At 42.4% G+C, this 25,048-nt stretch overlaps 1 protein-coding gene across 4 annotated transcripts in view; it reads right to left on the bottom strand.

Annotated features, from left to right (window-relative positions):
* Nucleotides 1-25,048, bottom strand: part of CEP89 (centrosomal protein 89) — an 86,510-nt gene that overhangs the window by 31,551 nt on the left and 29,911 nt on the right. For 3 of the 4 annotated variants that reach the window (XM_070388005.1, XM_070388006.1, XM_070388007.1), the window contains 8 exons: nucleotides 23,728-23,770; nucleotides 21,033-21,251; nucleotides 19,593-19,738; nucleotides 7,557-7,607; nucleotides 7,304-7,387; nucleotides 5,031-5,134; nucleotides 2,912-3,027; nucleotides 615-795 (listed from right to left, as the gene is read on the bottom strand). In XM_070388005.1, coding sequence (XP_070244106.1) covers nucleotides 615-795; nucleotides 2,912-3,027; nucleotides 5,031-5,134; nucleotides 7,304-7,387; nucleotides 7,557-7,607; nucleotides 19,593-19,738; nucleotides 21,033-21,251; nucleotides 23,728-23,770 — 944 coding nt within the window. The remainder of the gene's footprint in view (nucleotides 1-614; nucleotides 796-2,911; nucleotides 3,028-5,030; nucleotides 5,135-7,303; nucleotides 7,388-7,556; nucleotides 7,608-19,592; nucleotides 19,739-21,032; nucleotides 21,252-23,727; nucleotides 23,771-25,048) is intronic. The other variant, XM_005897763.3, reaches the window with a different exon arrangement.

The following is a 25,048-nucleotide window of genomic DNA, read 5'->3' as shown; positions in this document are numbered from 1 at the left end:
TTAGTGGATGTCTAGATTTCCAGTTATATTAAATTATCTTTGGTTCTAAAAACAAGAGGGGTTTCCCTGGTGGTCTAGTGGTTAAGAATCTGTCTGCCAATGCAGGGGACACGGGTTTGCTCCCTGGTCTGGGAAGATCCCACATGCCATGGAGCAACTAAGCCCGTGAGCTACAACTACTGAACTTGAGCACTCTAGAGCCTGTGCTCCACGTGAGAAACCACCGCAGTGAGAAGCCTACGCACTGCAGTGAAGAGTAGCCCCCACTCACCACAACTAGAGAAAGCCTGGCAGCAACAAAGACCCAGAGCAGCCAAAAATAAATAAATCTTAAAAAAAAAAAAAAGAAAGAGAGAGGTTGGAACTGTAGGGGGGGAAATACATACAAATATATATACACATACATACATATATATATATACACACACAAAGTGCAGACTGCAGCCCCCAAGGATGGCCAGGTTCCACTTTAATAAAACATCTACCATTCTCAGTCTTGGACACCACGGCTGGTACAGCTAAATGACACAGAAAAAGATGGAGTACTCTCTCTCCACCTGCCTGTAACACATGCACAGTGATGCTTAATACTTCAAAAGATATTAAATCCTTACCTTTTAAATTCATTCACAATTGAAGTGTGAACTTCCATTGCAACTTTGCTGTCCAACTGTATCTGTAGTTCTTGGCATTCTGTACGTAAAATTGCTAATTGCTCCTTACTTTCAGTTAGCTCCTTTTCTTGGCTCTGTGTTTTAGTCTCTAGAAGCATCAGCTGTTTAGTCAGTTTAGAAACTGAAACACAAAAGAGATGGATAAAGACTTGGTACAAAAAAAAAAAAAGACTTGGTACAAAAGACTTAATAAAGCATGATTACAGATTACTAATACCAGTGACAGCTCTCAAAAACTTATCTTTAAAAAATCCATTGGAGACCTAGAAATTAATATCAAATCTTTGTTCATAGAAATTATGGTCCCTATATTAAGTAACCACTAAATATACCCTAATGGCAGAAAGTGAAGAGGAACTAAAAAGCCTCTTAATGAAGGTGAAAGTGGAGAGTGAAAAAGCTGGCTTAAAGCTCAGCATTCAGAAAACGAAGATCATGGCATCTGGTCCCATCACTTCATGGGAAATAGATGGGGAAACAGTGTCAGACTTTATTTTTCTGGGCTCCAAAATCACTGCAGATGGTGACTGCAGCCATGAAATTAAAAGACGCTTACTCCTTAGAAGAAAAGTTATGACCAACCTAGATAGCATATTCAAAAGTAGAGACATTACTTTGCCAACAAAGGTCTGTCTAATCAAGGCTATAGTTTTTCCAGTAGTCATGTATGGATGTGAGAGTTGGACTGTGAAGAAAGCTGATCGCTGAAGAATTGATGCTTTTGAACTGTGGTGTTGGAGAAGACTCTTGAGAGTCCCTTAAACTGCAAGGAGATCCAACCAGTCCATTCTGAAGGAGATCAGCCCTGGGTGTTCTTTGGAAGGATTGATGCTAAAGCTGAAACTCCAGTACTTTGGCCACCTCATGCGAAGAGTTGACTCATTGGAAAAGACCTTGATGCTGGGAGGGATTGGGGGCAGGAGGAGAAGGGGACGACAGAGGATGAGATGGCTGGATGGCATCACTGACTTGATGGATGTGAGTCTGAGTGAACTCTGGGAGTTGGTGATGGACAGGGAGGCCTGGCGTGCTGCGATCCATGGGGTTGCAAAGGTCAGACACAACTGAGCGACTGAACTGAACTGAACTGAACTATACACTTTCTTACTGGAGATCAATATATTGATATTATTGTTAAATACAGAATACTTAACAGGACATGATTCCAGGCTTCAAGGCCCTTACCTTTCAAAGACTGAAGCCTTAAGTCACACACAGATGTGCAAACATACAGCACGATGTTGACCCTAAAACTGCAAGATTTTTAAGGACATTTTTAGTATTACCCAACTAAGGACAGATTTGTTTTTCTTCCCTTTCCTCATTAATTTTTTTTGTTTACTGTCCTATATTTAAAGTAAATCATAAATATTTTCATCCTAAGTGACATGGAGGCATGTGATATTAAGATGTGCCCTGGACATCTGAAGCTAGTACTTAGAGAAGTAGAACTTAGCCTCCTGGGACAGGGTGGGACACATGGGGAGAGGAGGAAAGGATCTGATGGAGATTTAATCTACAGCAGCACCTGCGACGCTGCAGGAAGGCTGAGAGCACAGAGAAACTGTTTAGAGAGCCAATGCTATGCTATGCTAAGTCACTTCAGTCGTGTCCGACTCTGTGTGACCCCATAGACAGCAGCCCATCAGGGTCCCCTGTCCCTGGGATTCTCCAGGCAAGAACACTGGAGTGGGTTGCCATTTCCTTCTCCAATGCATCAAAGTGAAAAGTGAAAGTGAATTCGCTCAGTCGTGTATGACTCCTAGCGACCCCATGGACTGCAGCCTACCAGGCTCCTCCGTCCATGGGATTTTCCAAGCAAGAGTACTGGAGTGGGGTGCCATTGCCTTCTCCAGAGAGCCAATGGTTCCTACTTATTTACTCATTCAACAGATTCTGGGGGATAGACCCATAGGTTCTTTCAAATATCCATCTCACATGATTTTTCCTGCTTATGTTACACACTGTTCCCCCCAAACCCAGTTTTGCTGACTCTAAAGTTGTTATCTATAACTGATTTACAAAAGACAGAATAATTACAGAGTCCTAAGAAAGCGGTCACTGCATCATGGGTGATGACTGGATATGCTGTAACAACTGCATTTCAGTAAAAAAGAATATATTCTAAAAAACATGACTTCCCACCATTTTCAAGTGGGGGAGGGGGGAATGCCATTGGAAAATGACACAATGACAATGTCACAGCATCAGCACCGCTTATGGGAAAGACTGCTCACCTTCCTGGAGACGCTCCCGGTGGGTGTCCTTGGCTTTTCTTTGCTGAATCTCCAACTGCTCTATCAACAACTTGTTTTCTTCTAAAACCAGTTCTGCTTGAGTCTGAAGCTGCCGCCTACAATTGATTTACAAAATTAAATACTGCCATTCAGGTGCACCGTGCTTATAGACACACTCCTGATTCTACAAGAAAGCAACTGCTATGCTGTCGGTAATGAATATCTGGACATGTTATAATATTAAACATGTTATTAAAACAGCAAGTTTTTAATTTCCACCAAATTGGGGGATAAGACAGACAGAAGCTTGATATTAAACTGCTTTGGTAACTTCTTGTTTTGTTTTAAAAACAATTGTATTTCTTTATCTTCGATTGTGCTGGGTCTTCATTGCCACGCAGGCTTTTCCCTAGTTGCAGTAAGCAGAGTGCAGGGGACAGGGAGCAGCCGCCAAGGAGGGCAGACGAGGGCATGACTGGGAGGGGGTTTGGGGGCGGCAGGAGCTCTGCCTACAGAGTGCTCCCAAGCTCTGGGAGCCATCCCCAAAGTCTCACAGGAAGATAGTGAATTCAGAGTATGGGGTGGGGGCTGGCCACAGGCCCTGCTCAGACCTAACAGCACCTACTCACATCCACCCTGTGGCACAGGCCACCACCCCAGAGCAGGATGCAGATTTCAAACTCTTATGGACAGGACTGGGGAACACAGTGGGCATGCGGATTTCCAAGTGCAGCCTTTATTTATTTATATATTTATATTTTAAGAAGTAAACAGGTCTGACTTGAAGCCATATAGAAGGTTGGAGAAAGAATCTGAGGGTTCTTGTGAGACTCCTGGAAGCAGCCCAAAAGACCTGCTTTCCAGGGCACTAGTCAAGGAGGGTTCGAGGGGAGACATGCTAGGAGCCTGGAACCCTGAAAGAAAAAATCCAAGTTCACCAGCAGAAGTCACAATACACCAGGCAGGATCCAGTAGCCGTTCAACCGGTCCCAGTTGACACGGCAGTGACCATAAAAAGAGGGAGAACCCACCTAAAGATAAGAATGCTATTGACTGGACTCCAAATTTCTAGCCATCACATATAGAAAATATCTAATTTTTTTTAGGGATGTTAAGACATTAAAAAAAAAAAAAAGCTAAATATAACATACCTACCCAAGGCAAAAAAGATCTATCTGAATAGTTTCTGCTTGCTGGGTCCTGCTTGGGTATTGCCTTTAGACGTCTGAAGACATTTACTTTCTCAGATGTGCTGATGAGGCATTTGTTGCTGTGCTCGATGAACAGCACCTGGCCCTGCCCTGAGACGCTCACAAAGGAGGAGACACACAGGGAGGCACAGTGTGGCAGGTCCCAGGACAGTGTGCATTTAGGGAGAGTGCCTTCAGAGAGAGCTACCTATCAGCACCATTCGAGCAGGGCCCCGACGAGCGAGCAGGAGCGAGGAAGGGGCTGTTCTGGTGTGGGGAGGGGAGAAAGCCAGCAACGGGACAGCAGCTGTCAAGGTATGGAAGGCGCAGGGCAGGTGGGATCCGGGAGTGCAAGGCCCCATCCTAGACTGTCTGTCCTAAAGCCCTGCAAGCCATCAGAGAGGTCTAAGGAAGGACCTGACTCAGCAGTTTGGGGACGGGAAAAGTACCCTAGAAAAATACAACCTCATGGTCCAGGGGCTAAGACTCCACGCTCCCAAAGCAGGGGGTGCGGGTTCAATTCCTGGTTAGGGAACTAGATCCCGCATGCCATAACTACAGTTCGCATGCCACAACTAAAGACCCCACATGGCCCAATGAAGACTGAAGATCCCATGTCCTCCAGCTAACAACTGGTGCAGCTGAATTATAAAAAATTAAAAGACACAACCTCAGAGGATAAAAATGTGGACAGCCAACATTTTCCAGGTTTAACAACCTACTTAGAATTCTGAAAGTAATCTTTAAAATACAAGTTTAGAATAATTTACTAGGTTTTCAGGTGTACCTTATTAATTTCTGAGAAATTAAATGTTTTAGTTAAAATATGTAAGTTAAAATTTACATATGTATTTGACAACTTAATAAACTTTATTCCTATCATCATTTCTTCTTTTAATTAGCAAAATACCAGAAACAACACCACATGCCATTCTTCATTGGTGACGGGACTACTCTTATTCAGCTCTTGATGCAGTTTCTCATTTTCTTTTACCACTTCTTGGGCTCGAATTCTAAACACTCTCATTTCCTCCTGAAACAAAATTTAAATAAACTGTAACATACACATAGGTACGTCTTTGCTCTAATGCTATTGCTCTAGCTAAAATCAAATGTTAATATAACTTATAAGCAAAGTCTCAGGTACCAGCAGCCTTAAACTCTGTACCAGCACCAACCCAGTCTAGTGAGAAAACACAAGAGAAAGCTACTATGACACAGAGCAAAGCACCTCAGGTTTTAAATACTCAGTCCTTAATTTTGATAAACTTTTTCTGTGCTGCAAATATGCAAAAAGATAAAAAAAGGGGGACAAAAAGGCAACAGATGTCTATAAATATTATAATTTTTTGTTTAAAGAATGCAGGATAAATTGGAGCTTTTTAGGTAAAAATAAGAACTGTTCATCGTAACTAAAGCCCATTTTGGTGCGGAAGGCCTTAATTAGCGTGGCAGGAAGGAGTCACCTAACTTTGTTCCTTGACACTGATGAGAGCGCCTCCCTTCCTTAAAGCCACCGGTCAGCCAGCTTCAGTGCCCACCGGCTGCCACGTCAGGACTGCTGCTCGGTCCATGTTCGACCCCATGGTCTGTCTGTGTCACTCGTGCTGGGTGGCCTCCATCCAGGCTTTTCTTGGCTGGCCTTGGCCAGCTTCGGTATCTTGGGCTGTCTTCTGGTGAGAATCTTAGGTGTCAGTACTTATCCTGGGACGCTTTTAAGTATTCTTCTCTCAGCGAGCAGACATTTATGCTTATAAAAAGCAGTAATGCCAGGCAACTTTTCTTTCTCTCGCCTCTCTGCCCAGATGCACTCCCCACTTACTGCCAGTCCACTGGCCCTTTGTCAGAACACGGATGGGGCAAGCTGCAGCCGGCAGGCCAGGGGCCTATTCTGCAAATAGAGCTTTACTGGAACACAGTCATGCCATTTGTTCACACCTGGTCTGTGGCTACCTTCATGCTACAGCAGCAGAGCTGAGTGGCTGCAAACAAACTCCAAGGACCTCCAAAGCCTAAAACAGTTACTTAATAGACGTCTGCAGAAAATGTCCCCTGAACCCTGTTTTAGAAGGAGCACTAAATAAGTACTTTTATTATGTGGATTGATATTTAACCAGTCAAGTCCAGTCTCTCAGTTGTGTCCGACTCTTTGCGACCCGACGAACCGCAGCACAGCAGGCCTCCCAATTAGCATAAGATTAATCCACCCTCTTAAAAAATTAAATGTCCAGTAGAAAATCCAGGAGGAAAGGTTCCAAATGGCATTACATGGGTCATGTGTATGGGAGAGCAGAACAAAAACAGGCTGAGTGATGCTTTTTTTTTTAAGTTGTTTGCTTTATTTTTTTGGCCAAGCTGTGCAGCATGTGGGATATTCCCATGACACCAGGAATGGAAACTATGCCTCCTACAGAGGAAGTGCAGACCAGTAGGGAAGTCTCGGAGCTAGATGACTCTTAGACCCTTCCAGTCAAGGAGCCCCGAAAAACCAACTCTTTCCTCCCTGGATCCCTTCAACTCCAGAGATACCTTTGGCCACTTAAATAGGGAACACAGAGGTAACGTGGCACAGCAAGGCATGGCACGTGTCTATAACACCAGCACAGCCTAGGTTTCCTGTACAGTTAGAATGGCTCCTCTGCTCCAGGAGCCATTCCCATGAAAGAGAGCAAGCAAGGCAGAAATGAATAAAAACCTCACTTCCCCACTGCTATCAGCAGCTTGGTAATTGGACTTCCTGGGGTCGGCTCTTTATGGAATTGAACATTAAGGTCTCCTACCTTCCCCGTCTGCCCAAACGTCCCTTTTACCAGCGCTGTTTGCAGCTGCACAGGACCAGAGAAGCAGCACCTCTCATGGCTGCCTTCTCTGCATCCCAGGATCCCAGTCCATGCTGGGCTGCCTGTCTGGGAGGCTACGGCTTCCAACGCAGTGGCTCTCCGTCCCTGCAGACCCTCCCATCAATCCGACCCAGCCCTCCTGCTCTGGCTGCCACTCCTCCTGCCTCCCCGCTCCAGTCCCTCCCTCTTCCTTCTCCCCACCCCAACTCTGCTCCACTCCCTCCTTCTTTCTTTCCTTCCTGTAACAAACACTTGAGTACCTGCCAGGAGGTGGGTATACCTGTCTTCAAAATGTTGCCTCCAGGTTTGAATTGGTCTTCTCTTTTACAAACCTTGTCCTTCCGAGATGTTTGCCAACCTACCTGAAGGCTGGCAATGAGCTCATCCTTCTCTTTCATCCTGTCTTCGTAGGCCAGCAACAAGGGGGACAGGTATTTAATATCCACCTGAACATAATTGAATAAAGAAGGTTAATACCTTTCTTACAACTCAACACAACCGGCAGGTCTTTAAAAAGGAAAGAAAATTGGTTCGGTTTAATTCAGAATGATTTGTAACAGCTATTCAAACACAATCCAGAAAATATGGGCCTGAAATTAAATAACTTTCACTTACCAACCAGGGTGGTGTAGGGCCCTTTGATGGTAGGCCTTCGATATTTAAACTCTAAGGATAAAACAGAGAGTGAAGACAAATTAAATTACTGAAGCCCAGGCACTCTGGAGCCTCTGCCATACAACTACTGAGCCCATGCCACAAGTGAAGTCCGTGCCATAACAAAAGATGCTACATGCCACAATGAACACCCAACACGGCCAAATAAACAAACAAGTAATAAAGAAGAAAGCAAGGTGATCATAAGGCTCATCTAGTATCTTCATTCTCCCCACGATCACAGTGCAGCCTGCTGTCTGGTGTCTGTAAACAGCTGTATTATGTATCCTGTTTGGTTTTCTAGTTGTTTACAGTAAGAGGCCAAACCTGATATGAGTAGTTCCATCAGGGCTAGAAACAATGGCCCTGATGGAATAACTCCTTATTCAAAAAAAACTTTCTAATGTGTTTATCATCTCATGATTCATTCAGCAAACACTGCAAGTTCACTAAGTCATTATGGACATTACCGCACAATTGTCGTTTTTAAGGACTTTATGGTTCAACTCAGAGACAGGTCTTCTCACACAGGTTAACATCACACACAAATGTAGAACAGGTAGAATGCGCCTTAAAAGGGACACAAACAGAAGTCTGCAGTGGTTGGAGAGCGAGATCAGCCCCGCTGGAGGGGTCAGGGGAGACTGGCATGGAGAGCGCGGCAGCTGCACAGGGCACAGTGGTGTGTACACGTGGCAGGGGGCAGGGGCCAGCGGCCAGTCACCGGGCCTGCCGCTCACAGCCTTTTGAAAGAGAACTGGCTCACTCTAGGGAGCCTGTTTTGGATCACAGGACTCCAGGAGCTATCATATTTTTGTTTAAAAAAGGTTAACATTATGTTAAGTGAAAGAAGTTAGTCACAAAAGACCACCTACTGAACGAGTCCATTTAATTTTTTTATATATATTATCCTGTATTTATTTATTTACTTTTGGTCACATCATACAGCATGCAGGATCTTACTTCCCCAACCAGGGATCTAACCCATGCCCCCCCATGCAATGGGACAGCTAAGTCAACCACTGGATCACCGGGGAAGTCCCTGTATGACTCTGTTTATACAAAGTATTCAGAACAGGCAAATCCACAGAGACAGGAGGTAGATTAGTGGTTGCCAGGGCCAATGTGGGAGGTGGGAAGAAACAGGGAGGGACTGCTAGCAGCTGTGAGAGTTCTTGTTACGAAGAAAACATTCTGAAATTGTGGTAAAGGTGGAACTGTTCTGTGAATACACTACAAAGAAAGTCACTGAACTGTATACTTAAAATGGGTGAATTATATCTCAAAGCCATCGGTCGGGAGCCGCGTCAGGCATTACTGACAAAATGGGGGGGTACGGCCCCAACCCCCTCTCTTTGTCCCACAGGCACGGACCCGGGATGAAGGAGTTAGGCCTTGTGATTCTGACTTTTTTTCCCTCTCCTCGGCTGAGTTGACTGAAAAGGAATATTAAGGTGCTTATTGTTCTTGAGAGGAGCATGAGAAGGCACAAAGCCTTCTACAGCTGTGCTCAGAGAATAATTCATAAAGTTAATCACTGACATTTGTTTAAGGACTTTTACAAAAGAGTGTTCCAGGATGAGCACGTAGGCCGCAGCTTGAGGCCATGGGAGGGATTGCTATCTGAAACCTATTTGTGAGGAAAATGTTTATGGCAAAGGAGTTTACTGAATTTAGGTCTTAAAAATAATTAAAATAACTAGAAGTTAAAGATTTAAGGAATGTTGTAATGTTAGCATATTTTACTATAGCTTATAGAGGTTAGGAATTTTAGATACTAATAGCTAGAAGCCATTTTAAGAAATGAGCTCAGGATGTTAGGGGAAACAGGATTTAGAAAGATAAGAAATAAACTGAGGAATGTAGCATGAGTTACAATGTAATCACAACTATAGGACACATAAGAGGAAGTAGATAATAGATGGTAAAGCTGATTCTGAGAGAATCGCTGAAGCAGGAACTCTGTTTGAAGGGCAACAATGATTTATGGAGATAATAAATCTGGGTGAGGGGGAACTGAAAATGTCAAACGTCTGACATAATGCTTTCATAAAAGTATAAAAGAAAATCTTAAACTTGAAATAAATGTGCAGTCCAAGAAAACTGAGAGGCTGAGTCGTTACTTGCCGACACCGTCCCTCCCTTCAGGTTGAAACCCTGGCTGCTGGAGCTGGACTCTGGCAGCCATTATTTAAAACATTTAAACCTCAAGTCCTACTTCAAACAGAAAGGAAACAGCCCATAAAGGTGCCCTCAACTCCCAGGAGTCACATGGGAACTCTGTGCATATCAGGCTCCCCGCCTCACCACCGACCCCCAGTGGGGCTGGACAGCAGTACAGCCCGACGACCCCACCCCACCACCAGCCCCCACACGTCCCTCACACACACGAGACTCCAAGGTCCAGACCTGAGCAAATGGCTCCTCCCGCCATTCCCCACAGCCTCTGCCACAGTGGCATGCTGAGTGGGTGTCGAATTTTGCGATCCTTCTAAGGTAAAACCTAGTCTGCTTTCTTCTCTGATTACACACCCATCACTGTACATATTTACCATTTATTGCTGGGGGGTGGGGGAGAGTAAACACAGACTTTACTCTCTTGGCAAGCTTCAATTATAAAATACAGTATTATTAATTATAGTCACCATGTTATATTGGGTTGGCCAAAAAGTGTGTTCTGGTTTCTCTGCATCGATGTTACGGGAAAACTTGAACGCTCTTTTTAGCCAACCCAATATATACACTAGATTCTCAGATCTTATCCACCTTATAACTGAAAGTTTGTACCCTGTCACTTGCCTCTCCCTATTTCCCCCAGCCCTCAGCTCATGGCATTCACCATCCTACTCTCAGTTTCTATGAGTGCAACTTCCTTTTTTTTAAATTCCACATATTAAGTGACACCAAGCAGTTTGTCCATCTTTATCTGGCTTATTTCTCTTAGAATAATACCCTCCGTGTTCATCCATATTGTTGCAAGTGACAGAACTGCCTTGTTCTTTAAGGTTGAATAACATATACCTGCATATGTGTATGTACCAAGTCTGCGTGCGTGCTCAGCCGTGTCCGACTCTTTGTGGCCCCATGGACTGTAGCCCACCAGGCTCCTCTGTCCATGGAATTTTCCAGGCAAGAATACTGGAGTGGACTGCCATTTCCTTCTCCAGGGGATCTTCTCAACCCTGGGATTGAACCCGGGTTCTCTTGTGTCTCCTGCATTGGCAGGCAGATTCTTTACCACTGAGCTACCTGGGAAATACGTGTGTGTGTGTGTGTGTGTGTGTGTGTGTGTGTGTATAAACATGTGACATGCATCACATTTTCTTTCTCCAATCATCCTGACGTTGCTTTGAGACCTTGGCTGTCATAAATAATGCTGCAATGAACATGGGAGTATAGATATCTCTTCAAGATTTTGATTTTCTTTCCTTTAGATATATACCCAGAAGCGGGATTTCTGAGTGGTATGATAATTATTTCTTTGGGAACCTCCATTCTGTTTTCCATAGTAGCTACATTCCCTCCAATAGTGAACCAAGGGTCCTTTCTCTCTACACCCTCACCAGAATTTATCTCTTTTTAATAAAACACATGCTAACAGATGTGAGGTGATTATCTCCTTGTGGTTTTAAGTTGCATTTTCCTGATAATTAGTGACGTTGAGCATCTTTTCATATATTTGTTGGCTATTCAAGTCCTTAATTCATTTTGAGTTGATTTTTGTATATGGTGTATGATAGGGGTCCAGTTTCATTCTTTTGCAAGTGGATATTCAGTTTTCCCAACATCATTTACTCAAGAGACTATCCTTTCTCCATAGTATACGCTTGACTCTTTTGCTGACCGTACACACGTTTTGTGCTCTCAGTTCAGTTCAGTTCAGTCGCTCAGTCATGTCCGACTCTTTGCGACCCCATGAATTGCAGCACGCCAGGCCTCCCTGTCCATCACCAACTCCCAGAGTTCACTCAGACTCACGTCCATCGAGTCAGTGATGCCATCCAGCCATCTCATCCTCTGTCGTCCCCTTCTCCTCCTGCCCCCAATCCCTCCCAGCATCAAGGTCTTTTCCAATGAGTCAACTCTTCGCATGAGGTAGCCAAAGTACTGGAGTTTCAGCTTTAGCATCATTCCTTCCAAAGAAAGCCCAGGGCTGATCTCCTTCAGAATGGACCAGTTGGATCTCCTTGCAGTCTAAGGGACTCTCAAGAGTCTTCTCCAACACCACAGTTCAAAAGCATCAATTCTTCGGCACTCAGCTTTCTTCACAGTCCAACTCTCACACCCATACATGACCACTGCTTTCACTTCTCTTCTGTTGATCTATGTGTTTGTTTTCATGCTAACAGTATACTACTTTGATTACTTCTTTGTAGTACAGCTTGAAATCAGGAGGTGTGCTATCTCCAGCTTTGTTTTTCTTTCTCAAGACTACTTAATATTTAATTTGAGGTCTTCTGTGGTTCCACACAAATTTTAGGACTGTTTTATCTATTTCTGTGAAAAATGCCATTGGAATTTTGATAGGGATTATACTGATTCTGTAGATCCCTTTGGGTAGTATGGATATGATGATAATTATCTTTCAATCCATGAGCATAGAATATCTTTTCACTTGTTTGCATCATCTTTGCTTTCTTTCACCAATGTTTCATAGATTTTGGTATACAGATGTTTCATCTCCATAGTAAATCTATTCCTAAGTATTTTATTCTTTTTGTTGCTACTATAAATGGGATTTTCTTAATTTCTCTTTCCAATAGTTTATTGTTAGTGTACAGAAACACAATTGATTTTTGCATATTGATTGTGTACCCTGCAAATTTATTGAATTTATTAGTTCTAACAGTTTTTTTGGTGGAGTCGTTAGGGTCTTCTATATATAATTTCATGTCATCAGAAGAGTCTATTTTACTTCTTCCTTTCCAATGTGGATGCCTTTTGTATCTTGCCAAATTGCTCTGGCTTGATTTTTAGTATTACGTTGCATAAATCTCATAAGAGTAGACATCCTTGTGTTGCCCCTTAAGCGTCCAGCTTTTCAACTATGAGTATATATTAGATGGGGGCTTGTCATATATGGCCTTTATATGTTGAGGTATGTTCCTTCTATACCCAGTTTGCCAAGAGTTTTTATCATGACAATATGCCAAATTTGTCAAATTTTTCTGCCTCTATTGAGATGATTACAGTTTTCACTCTTACTTCTGTTAATGTGGTATAATATACAGTACCGGGAGCCGGCATATTGCATATTGAGTGCATACTGCATATTGCATATTGAGTGCAGCACTTTCCATAGCATCATCTTTCAGGATCTGGAATAGCTCAACTAGAATTCTATCACTGACGATTCACTGCCGGGAGCCAGCGTGAGGAACTCCACCCATGGCAAACGTCATGAGGAAGGAGGCTTGGCATACGCAAAGGCGGGATCGAGCCTCAGGAGTCCTCCTGGAAATTCTCGAGCATCTACCCCCAAAACCAGAGTCTGCCTACTTTCTGCTTTGTGCTCTCACCTACACCTCTGACTTTACTGGGGGGGGGCTGTCCCCCACTACCTCGCTCTGAAAAAAAGAGTTAACTTATAGCTCCAGTTAATAAAGTTCCTGGGTGTGATAGTGTTTCAACCTACAAACTCCTTTGGAAGTCCTCTAGCCTGCCTGAATAGGTTTTTCCAGCCACATGTGATTGCTCAGAGCCTCCCAACTGTGAGAGGCATAAGATGTTCTCAACTGTCTAAATACAGAGTCCTTTGAGCAGTTGAAAGATTGATTAGAAATTGTATTGGTGAAGGGTTTTTCACTTGTTGGGCCAATGTTTGCTGCTAAGTCTCCATATCCCTTACCTGCTGTGTCCCTGGCAGTGTACTGATTAATATAATTGGTGTAAGTAGTAGCTTTAACGTTTGTAACCTTGGACCCTTGAGTTAATTCTTTTCTTGATTGAGCCCACCTCACCTTTGCCCTATAGGAATGCAACTTTATCTAATGCTTTTGGAGGGTGACTCCTGACTTTGGAATAATCACCTTTAGAGAAAAATAAGTTTCTTAAAATGTTAACAGGCCTCCTGGCCAGAAGATGATGTAATTCACCTGAACTTTTGCATATGATAGGTTTGAAAGTCTGGCTTCGATTAGGATCAGGAACTGCTGTCCTTGCATGACTCTACCCCTTCCCCCATTATCCTCTATGCACAACTTAAGGTATAAAAACTACTTTGGAGAATAAAGTGCAGGCCTTGTTCACCGAAACTTGGTCTCTCCATGTTGCTCTCTCTCTCACTCTGGCTGAGTCTCCATCTGGAGCACGGAACCCACCATGCTTACTAATTGTGCCTGGGCTTCTAAGATCCGACTGGGGAGGCCTCAGTGTCTCCTCTCCTTCAGGAGAACGGAAGGACACCTGCGGCCTACGTAAGTGGTGCAAACTTCTTGTCTTGAAGTTTTATTGGTCTCCCGCGTAAACCAAGCTACTCAGCCTCTTTTCTCCACTGAATTTCCTCACTGAGCTATCCTCATTCTATTACTCTTTATATCTTTGATGAATATTTAAATAAATAGGTCGCCTACGCCATCTCTCCTTCGAATACCCTGGATCAGCCGGGGCTGGACCCCGGCAATACAGTACTGACTTCCTTGCAGATACTGAACTATCCTTGGATCCCAGGAATAAACAGCACTTGATCATGGTATTCCGTCCTTTCAACGTACAGTCATCCCTCAGTATCTGTGAACTGGTTCTAGGGTTGGCTGTGGATACCAAAACCTACTCAAGTCCCACAGTGGGCTCTCCACATCCACCGTTCTACATCTGCAGATTCAACCCACCATGGATTCTGTAGTACTGAAGGCATTTATTCAAAAAAAGATTTTATCTTAAGTGGACCCATGCAGTTCAAACCCATGTTGTTCAAAGGTCAACTGTACTGCTGAATTCAGTTTGCTAATATTTTGTTGAGGATTTTTGTATGTCCCTGTTCATCAGGAACATTGGCCTACAACTTTCTTGGAGTGTCCTCGTCTGGCTTTGGCATTACAGTAAGGCTGGTCTCATAAAATGAGTTCAGAAGTATCTCTTCCTCTTCAGTTTTTTAGAAGAGTTTGAGAAGGGTTGGTGTTAATTCTTGGTATGATTTTTAAAAATCAGCTGATCTTTCCTATTTTTTATTTAAATTACTTCTCTGGTCTTTGTTATTTCCTTCCTTCTATTAACTCTGGGCTTCGTTTGTTCTTTTTCTAATTACTTGAGGTATAAAGTTAGGTTGTTAAGTTGAGATCTTTCTTGTCTCTTAGTGTAGGTGTTTATTACTCTGGGCTTCTCTCTTAAAACTGCTTTTGCTGTAACCTGTAAATTTTGGTATGTTGTATTTCCATTTTCATTCATCTCAAGATATTTTTTGATTTCTTCTTTGGTTCATTGGTTGATCAGAGTAGCATGTTATTTAATGTCCACATATTTGTTACTTTTCCAGTTCCTTTAATTTCCAGTTTTGTACCAATGTGATCAGAAAAGGTGTCTGATATGATTTCCATCCTCTTAAATTTATTAAGACTTGTTTTGTAAGCCTAATATATGATCTATCCTAGAGAATGCTACATGTATGCCTGGAGAAGAATGTGTATTCTACTGCTTTTGGATGCAATATTCTGTGTACACATGTTCTGATGGATCATTTCAGGCCAATGTTTCCTTACTGATTATGTGTCTAGATGATCTATCCATTAATAAATGTGGGATATTCAAGTTCCCTACTATTATTATATGACTCTGTCTATTTCTCTCTTTAGGTCTGTTAATATTCACTTTAGGGACTTTCCCAAGTGGCCCAGTGATTAAGAATCTGCCTTTCAATGAAAGAGACATGGATTTGATCTCTGGTTGGGGATCTAAGATCCCCTATGCTACGGAGCAACTCAGCCTGCGCTCTGAAACTGCTGAGCCTGAATGCTCTGGAGCCTGTGAGCCTCGACTAGAGAGCCCACGTGCTGCAGCTGCTGAAGCCCATATGCTCTGGAGCCCACATGCCACAAGAGTGCATGCATCTCAATCAAAGATCCCACGTGATGCAAGGAAGCTCCTGTGGGCTGCAACTAAGGCCCAATGTAGCCAAATAAACAAATATTTAAAAAATATTTGTTTTGTATTTCTAGGCATGCCTATGTTGAGTATGCAAATATTTACAAATGTTATCTCCTCTTCTCAGAGTGACCTCTTTACATCCTAAGATCTTTGCTTCTTATTACAGTCTTTGTCTTAAAGTCTATTTTGTCTGTTATAAGTGAAGCTAACTCAGGTTTCTTTTGGCTTCTATTTCCACAGAGTACCTTTTTTCATCTCTTCACTTTCAGTCTAAGTGTTTATATCGGAAGTGAGTTTCTTGTAAGCAGCACACAGGTGGGTCTTGCTTTTTTATGCATTCAGCCAATGCCAGTGAAGCTGCTCAGTTGTGTCTGACTCTTTGCGATCCCATGGACTGTAGCCTGCCAGGCTCCTCCATCCATGGAATTTTCCAGGCAAGAGTACTGGAGTGGGTCGCCATTTCCTTCTCTAGGGGATCTTCCTGACATGGGGATTGAACCCAGGTCTCCCACATTGCAGGCAGACGCATTACCATCTGAGCTACCAGGTAAGCCCACTCAGCCACTCTGTCTTTTGATTGGAGGATTTTAGCCCATTTATATTTAAAGTAATTATTGTTAGGTATGGACTTGTCATTTTGTTCATTCTTCTCTGCCTTTCTGTTAACTCCTTTGGTTCCTTTCTTCTCTGTCTCTCTTCAGTTGTGATTTGAGTTTCTGTAGCGGTATGCTAAGATTTCTTTGTCTTTATATTCTGTTTATATACTACAGGATTTTACTTTGTGGTACCACGAGGCTTACCTAAAACAAGTTGGGTGGTGGGTGAGTGGTTTAGTTGCTAAGTCATGTCCAACTCTTTGTGACCCTATGAACTGTGGCCTGCCAGACTTTTCCATCCACAGGATTTCCCAGGCAAGAATGCTGGAGTGGGTTGCCATTTCTTTCTCCAGGTGACCTTCCTGACCCAGGGATCAAATCTATGCCTCCTACATCTCCTGCTTGGCAGAATTCTTTATAACTGCACAACTTGGAAGACAACTTACAAGTCTATTTTAAATTGGTAAGTTTGAATGAATTCTAAAACTACATGTTAATTCTCCTCTAATTTTATGTTTGCTGCTGCTGCTGCTAAGTCGCTTCGGTCGTGTCCGACTTTGTGCGACCCCAGAGACGGCAGCCCATCAGGCTCCCCTGTCCCTGGGATTCTCCAGGCAAGAACACTGGAGTGGGTTGCCATTTCCTTCTCCAATGCATGAAACTGAAAAGTGAAAGTGAAGTCGCTCAGTCATGTTCGACTCTTAGCGACCCCATGGACTGCAGCCTATCAGGCTCCTCCATCCATGGGATTTTCCAGACAAGAGTACTGGAGTAGGTTACCACTGCCTTATGATGTCACAATTCATATCTTTTTATCTTATGTATTCATTAACAAATTACTATAGTTATATTTCTATTTTTGTCTAACCTTCATATTAAGATTTATAAGTGATTAACCTACCAATTTTACATTAGATTATCTTTAATTTTACCATATATTTACCTTTACCAGTGAAATTTTTAATTCCATATTTTACTTTTACTAATTAGTATCCTTTCATTTCAGCTTAAAGAAGGTCCTTCAACATTTCTCATAACGCTGGTGGTGATTAATTCCTTCTGCCTTTGCATGTGCTAAAAACTCTTTATTTTTACTTCAGTTCTAAAGGACAACTTTGCTGGGTAGTGTACTTGTGGTTGGCAGGTTTTTGTTTTTTTTTTTTCCTTGTAGTACTCTGAATATATTGTGCCACTCCCTTCTGGTCTGCAAAGTTTCTGATGGAAAATCTGCTAATAAATCTTATGAGGGTTTCCTTGTATGTAACAAGTTGTTTTTCTCTTGCTGCTTTTATGAGTCTCTCTTTACCTTCTGACAATTTAGTTATAATATGTTTCAATGTGGGTATCTCTGGATTAATCTTATTTAAAACTCTTTGAGCTTCCTAGATCAAGATATTTGTTTCTTTCCCCCAAGGAAGTCTTTAGAGTTATTTCTTTTAAAAAATATTTTATTTATTTATTCTTGGCTGTGTTGGGGCTTCGATGTTGCATGCAGGCTTTCTCTAGCTGCGGCGAGCGGGGTCTGCTCTTTGTTGCCGTGTTCAGGCTTCTCTTTGAGGTGACTTCTCTTGCTCAGTAGTTGTGGCACACAGGCTTAACTGCTCTGCAGCATGTGGGATCTTCCCGGATCAGGGATCGAATGTGTGTCCACTGGCCTACCAGGGAAGTCCCAGCATTTTTTTCTTTTTAATTATTTATTTGGCCGCACCAGGTCTTAGTTGCGGCATGTGAGATCTAGTTCCCTGACCCGGGATCAAACCCAGGCCCCTCGCTTTGGTAGCTTGGAGTCTTAGCCACTGGACTCCAAGCAAGTCCCAGCATTATTTCTTTAAATGAGCTTTCTGCTCCTTTCTCTCTTTACTCTCTGGAATGCCTGTAACTACTTAATGGTATTTTCACTCTTTTTTAAATTATTTTTATTCTTCTGTTTAGATGAATTTTACTACCTGGTCTTCAAGTTCACTGATCCTTTCTCCCACTTGCTCTAGTCTGGTGCTGAGTCCCTCTATTGAATTTTTCAGTTCAATTATTATACTCCTCTGCTCTATGATATCTCTGGTACTTTTTAACATTTTTCTATCTCTCTGTTGAAATTCACACTTTGTTCATGCTCTCCTGATCTTACTGAGCATTTTTATGACTGTTACTTAAAATTCTCTATTGAGTATATCACTTATTTACATTTCACTAAGATCAGTTTCCGGAGAAGGCAATGGCACCCTACTCCAGTATTTTTGCCTAGAAAATCCCATGGACAGAGGAACCTGGTGCGCTGCAGTCCACGGGGTCGCTAGAGTCGGACACGACTGAGCGACTTCACTTTCACTTTTCACTTTCACGCATTGGAGAAGGAAAAGGCAACCCACTCCAGTGTTCTTGCCTGGAGAATCCCAAGGACGGGAAGCCTGCTGGGCTGCCGTCTCTGGGGTAGCACAGAGTCGGACGCTACTGAAGTGATGCAGCAACAGCAGCAGCAGTAGCAAGATCAGTTTCTGAAGATTTATCTCGTTCCCTTCTTTAGAACATATTCCCTTTTTTCTTCATTTTCCTTTACTCTATATTGGTTTCTGTGCATTAGAAAAAACAGCCACCTCTCTCATCTTGACAGAGTGGTCTTGTATAGGTATGGAGCCTCATCAATTGGCCTAGCCCATGTTCTTGGTAGCCTCTCAAATCTCTGTGATTGTCCAAGCTGCTGTCTTTATTTTTAAGTGGTTACCAGTAGTTGAGGATGTACCAAATCCATCAGCTTCCCAAAGGGGAGGACTGCAGTCAGTATTTAGATTTAGGCTGATTAGAAGCCAGAAATTCAGGCAGCATCTGGGAAAGCATGCAATTAAACCCATTCCATGGAAAAAGTGGGAGAAGGCTGTTTTTGTCTGCTCTCTCTACACTAAGCCCAAGTATATAGCTACAGGGGATGCTCCTATGCCTATCATGAATGTAAGCTCCATTGACTGTGACAGCTAGATCATTTGGGAGCCTGTAAACACTAGTCTGCTTTCTTTTCAAAGTCTGTGCACTAACAAACAACAGCTATAACCCTGAAGAACAGGCTGAGAATGGAGCAGACAACGACTTTTACTTCCTTTACTTTATATATGTTTATACTGTCCTAATTTTTTACTAAGAGCTTTTATTGCTTTAGTTTTGAGAAAAGGAGAGATGGACAGAGAAACAGAAAGGTGCCCAGAAAGACTGTACTTCGGATGTATCTTTTTTTATACCAAATTATAATAAATATAAACTCTTTGGAATTGGAAATCAATTCAAGGCTAAAATATCAATAAAACTGATTTTTCTTAATAGGTAACATTACCTCTTTCTTGGATAAATGCCTGAATTTTGTTTGATATCTACTCAGTTCTACATTCAAACGATGAACAGTCATTTTCAATCCATCATTTTCATCTACCAGTTCTTGAGCTTGTTTTCTTAGATAATGTAATTCAGGTCCATCAACTACTGAAAAAAATAAATTTAATATTATACCATAAGAACTTAAATTTATCATGATTTTATATAAATTGTCAATTGTCTGTCCTTCTTTCCCTTTAGGCTCACAAAGGCAGCAAATGACAATTATACAGATATAAATGAATAAAAGTTAGTAAGTTTTTTTAACACTGATTAGTCAACAATGTTTTAGAAGTTTGTGAAAGTTGATATATATATATATATGATAAAGGTAAAATAAAAATTTTAGATTGGAAAAAATGTCACTATTTCAGATGGTATACAAATATGTGCTCTGAAAATTATATAGAACAAATGGAGAATTCACTAGAACTAATAGCCTTCCCACACAATAGTAATGTTCTATTGGAAAGCATAATAGAAAATAGATCCCACAAAGTGATAGCACAAATAATATCAAGTATCTAGAAATGTGCCTAAGACAAGAAATATATAGGGTTTGTAAAGAGAAAACCACATTATGTTTCTTAAAGCCATAATAATAGACTTAGATAAATACACAGAAAAAACATTAGTGAATACTTATATGACCTTAGCATATTGTTATTAATTTTGGCTATATCACACAGCATGTGGGATCCTAGTTCCTGACCAGGGATCAAACCTGCACTCCTTACAGTGGAATCATGGATTCTTAACCACTGGAAACCAAGGGCATAGATCCTAACAGAAAAATATCCTATACACATAGCTGAATTATTAACAAACTGAGAAACAAACTCAAACATATGTGCCCATAGGGCTAAAATTCTTAATACATAAAGAGCTCCTATAAATCAACAGAAAAGATCAAAACATCTCAATCCAAAGTGGGAATATTTATGAAAGAGAAAGAAAATGACCTGCAAAGATAATGAAAAAAATATTCAACTTCATCAATAATAGAACAAACAGAAATTAAATTAAAATGGGATTCTTCTTTTTTAACCACTCAAACTAGCAAGGAAAATATAATCTTCAACATTGGTTAGTATGTGGTGAAAGAGGCATTTTTATATGGTGCTCATGGGGATAAAAACTGATACAAAACATATGTAAAATATTATGCTAAGAACCAAAAGAAGTACTAGAATTTCTTCAGCATAATAAAAATGATACAACAGGTGAAATCAAATTTCAACAAGTATAAGGATATTAATGAAAGACCATAAATAATCAAACCAAAATATTAAGAACATTAATATCAACAAATACTATAATAAAACGTTAACTTCCAAAATAAGTACAAAATTTTGAATTCCTGTTCCTTCCTGTAACAAAAGAACTAGGTAGTTGTCCTCACCTTCCTGAGAGGATGCTTTCTCAACCTCTTTTGGCTTCACGTTTTCTTTTTTCATCCTTTCAAGTTTTAACTGCAGATCTTTCATTGTTTTCTTTATTATGTTAAGCTCATGTGTAAGGGCTTGATTTGCATTGTTTAGGTGCAAATTTTCTTCCTTTAATTCCTCCAACTTTTCTTTGGTTATTTCTATACATCTTTGACGCGTTCTACCAGTTATATCTAAAAAGGGACAGGAAAAAGTTTTAAAATACTAATTGATATTAACAATTTTACATCAGAATTACAGGAGACTATTTCAAAAACCAAAGGAGCAACTTCTTTATGTCAGTGCCTGCAAAGAGAGTGGCCTATACAGCAAAGACTGTGATCTGTTAAGACTATGGTGAGCAGTAAGAAGAAGGGTAATGGAGGGGGAAGGCAGGAGCCAGTGGAGGCCTTTTCTTAACGTAATATGCAGAGTGGAGGTTGTATCCTGCAGGCCACCAGGAGCCAGAAAGCCTTTCAGCAGAAGTATGGAAAGAAGGGGCTATACTCTCAGATGAATCGCTGAGGCCAGCGGCGAAGAAAGTGAACAGTTCAGGAAGGACGCCTAGCACAGAGGCAGGCAGATCAGTCTGAAGGCTCCTAGAGTAGGGACGGAGAGGAAAGGACATAAGAGAATTCAGGGGCAAAAACTTGGCAGGGCTCAGCAGCTGACTGGGTGTGGGCAGTGAGGGAGGGGCAAGTCAAGAATGAGCAACAAGATCTGTAGTTTGGAAGATATCTAGCCAGACAAGGAATACAAGCCTGGCAGGGGGAGGGAAGCTCAGGTTAGGACACAGGTCCAAAGCTCTGAAGAGAGCCTCAGCTGGAGAGAGGGAGGAGCCACCAGCATGTAGTTTACTTGCAGGCACCAGGGTGAGAAGAAAACCAGAGGCTACAAAGGAATTTAGGGAGGAGTAGAAAGACTGGAGGAAAGCAGAGAGTGATATTCCATAGGGAGATTGAAGGAAGTGAGGACTACGATGGGCTCCTGGCCTGGGCAGAGCTTCTGTGTGCAGATGGAGGGAGGGATACTGGCAGCTCCAGACAGCCTCCCCTGACCCCTGACACACACATATCCAACCCCTAGAACATGAAAGAAATGAGTAACTTCACAAGTACAGGAAAACAAGAGGCAATCTACCAGGAATCCAGGAAAGACATTTGAGATTAGACTGAAGATGGAAGCTGCAGCCTAAAATATGCAAGGAGAGGTCACCTACGAGAGGGGGTGGGGGTGCTTCCAGGGATGTGCCTTGCCCTGGCAGGTGGTGGGGACACAAAATGGCCTAGAAAGGACTGACGAGGTATCTGTCTAGGGTGCCAGACAGAAGCAGCAGGGCTCAAGTCCCCCTGGGCCAAGCAGTACATATAAGCCCTGAGGACAGAAAGGCAGGCAGACCCCAAGGCTGGAGAAACCTAGGAGGAAGAGGAGCCTCCAAACCCCCTGGCTGACAAAATGCCCTGTCTATGGCCGACAGTCACTGGAGACAGACTGTACATCTGACAGCCCACTGGCTTCCCCTTCTGAGCAGCCTACAGTAATCAGATATGGCATCCCCAGACAGATGAACTGGGACTCCCAGGGACCAAACGAGCACATCACCAAGAGCCACAGGAACTGAGAGAGGCACCAAAACCAGATAACAGAGGACAAAGTTGGCTGCAGCACAGGCTACAAGATTTGAGAATGAGTGCGGTTAAGATTTCAGAGAGATGCTTGTCAATACTTAATAGAAATCATGAAAATAAAGGGCTTGATTAATAACACAGATTCAAAGGATGGGCTGAGCAGCAGAAGACATACAGTGAAGAAAACCTGTGGGCCAGATGTCAGAGCCCCAGCAACATCCCAGAACACAGCACCAAAAACACCGAGGCAGAAATGGTGAAAACAGAGCCAATCCGACACGGAGGGCAGACAAAAGTCTTGGTTACTTGACAGGGTTTTCAGACTACTGACGTGAGGCACACAGTGAAAAATTACAGTATCCACTCTGGAAGCTAATGAGGCTCCCCAGGCTGCAGAGGGGAGAGGATGCCACCAAGTACCTCTGGACCTCTCAACTCTGCCTCGAGCCCCTGAGCAGAGCCCCGTTTTCATACGCCCCCTCTCCCAGGGCACGTGTTGCCTGAGCGCCGAGTTACTTCAGCTGCGTCCGATCTTTGTGACCCTATGGACTGTAGCCCACCAGGTTCCTCTGTGCATGGGATTCTCAAGGCTTACCACTGGCACCACTTGGGAAGCCTCCCCCTTCCAGGGCCTGTCCATAATCCCATAGGTCCATGAATCCCCCCTCCATCAACCCCAGGCTTGAGCACATCCCATACGGACATACAGCCACCATCCAATGTTTGAATGTCTGGACTCTCTCTTTTTTTTTGCGGGGGGTGGGATCACACCTCTTGGCATCTGGAAGCTTAGTTCCTTGACCAGAGATCGAATCCGTGTCCCCTGCATTGGAAGGACACCAGGGAAGTCCCATAAACTCTCTATTTTAAGGCAAACTTAAAGGAAGTTCAACGAACCGCTATCTCTTTCCAATTTCAAAAATGGGACAGAAGCAACAACCTTCACAGGAAAAAAAAGTGATCTTTATTTTATGTGAGACTGTACTGGGTGTTCTCTGAAATATAAGTTTTTCAATCACAATGAAATTCAAAAGGCAAATACCTGGACAGAGTGGAGGTTTTTCACATAATGGTGGTTTTTCGTCCTACGGAAGGAAAAAACAGGACAGTAACGAATTGACCTTAGCATCTTCTAAGAGTGGCCTGGCACAAGTCATGTATCAAACATGTAAGCACTTCCCCCGTCTTCATTTCAGCTCTCGTAGTTGCTCATTTCTTTTAGCTTTAGAAACTTTAATATTCCCTGTTTCTTTTAAATGAACCTAACCCTTAACAGTCCTCCCCTCTTGGCAAGCTCTCTGAGCAGCAGGGGAAGGCCTGCTTTCTTTCCGCCTTTCTGTCCATGAGCTTGGCATCTTTTGACTGAAATATAGGTGACTTATACTAATGTATTAGCTTCGTTGTATAGTAAAGTGATTCAGTTACACATCTATATTTTTCTAATTCTCTTCCATTATAGGTTATTACAAGATACTGAATATAACTCCCCATGCTACAGAGACCATCCATGTTGCTGACCCATTTTATATATAGTAGTGTGTGTTAATTTCATACGCCTAATTTGTCCCTCCTGCCTTCCCCTTTGGCAACTGTAGGTTTGTTTTCTGTATCTGTGAGTATACTTCTGTTTTGTAAATAAGATCACTTGTATTGTACTTTTATTTATTAATTTATTTTTTAGATTCCACATATAAATGATATATAATATTCATCTTTCTCTGTCTGGCTGACTTCACTCAGTATGACCATCTCTAGGTCCATCCATGATGCTGCAAATGGCATTTTATTCTTTTTATGGCTGAGTAATACTCCACTGTGTGTGTATATATGTGTGTGTGTGTGTGAGAGAGAGAGAGAATATACACTGTATCTTCTTCATGCATTGATCTGTTGATGGACACTTCCATGTCTTGGCTGTTATGAAGAGTGCTGCTATGAACACTGGGATATATGGATCTTTTTGAATTAGAGTTTTCTCCTCTTCTGAATATATGCCCAGTAGTGGGATTGCTGGACGACGTAATAACTAGCTTTTAGTTTTTTTAAGGACCCTCCACACCATTTTCCACAGTGGCTACACCGATTTACACTTCCACCAGCAGGGTTCCCTTTCCTCCACACCCTCTCCAGGGTTTATTTGTGATCAGTCACTGTGGTCACGTGCAGGTCCTACGAGTGACAGGCCACCAGTTCACATTCTAAAACACGTGATGTGACTGTAGGGGCTGAGCAGAGGTGGACAAAGCAAATTCTAACTGGCCCACTCTCCTTGGGATATGCAAAAAGACCCCATAAGCTGCACAGAACCACGTTTTTAAAGCACTGAGAAAAGAATACAAGACCCTCCTTTTCAACTCAAAACT

Source organism: Bos mutus, chromosome 18 (assembly GCF_027580195.1).
Source record: "Bos mutus isolate GX-2022 chromosome 18, NWIPB_WYAK_1.1, whole genome shotgun sequence".
Lineage (NCBI taxonomy): Eukaryota > Metazoa > Chordata > Mammalia > Artiodactyla > Bovidae > Bos > Bos mutus.
Note: the sequence above shows the minus strand (reverse complement) of the source record. Positions and strands in the feature narration are given on the sequence as shown.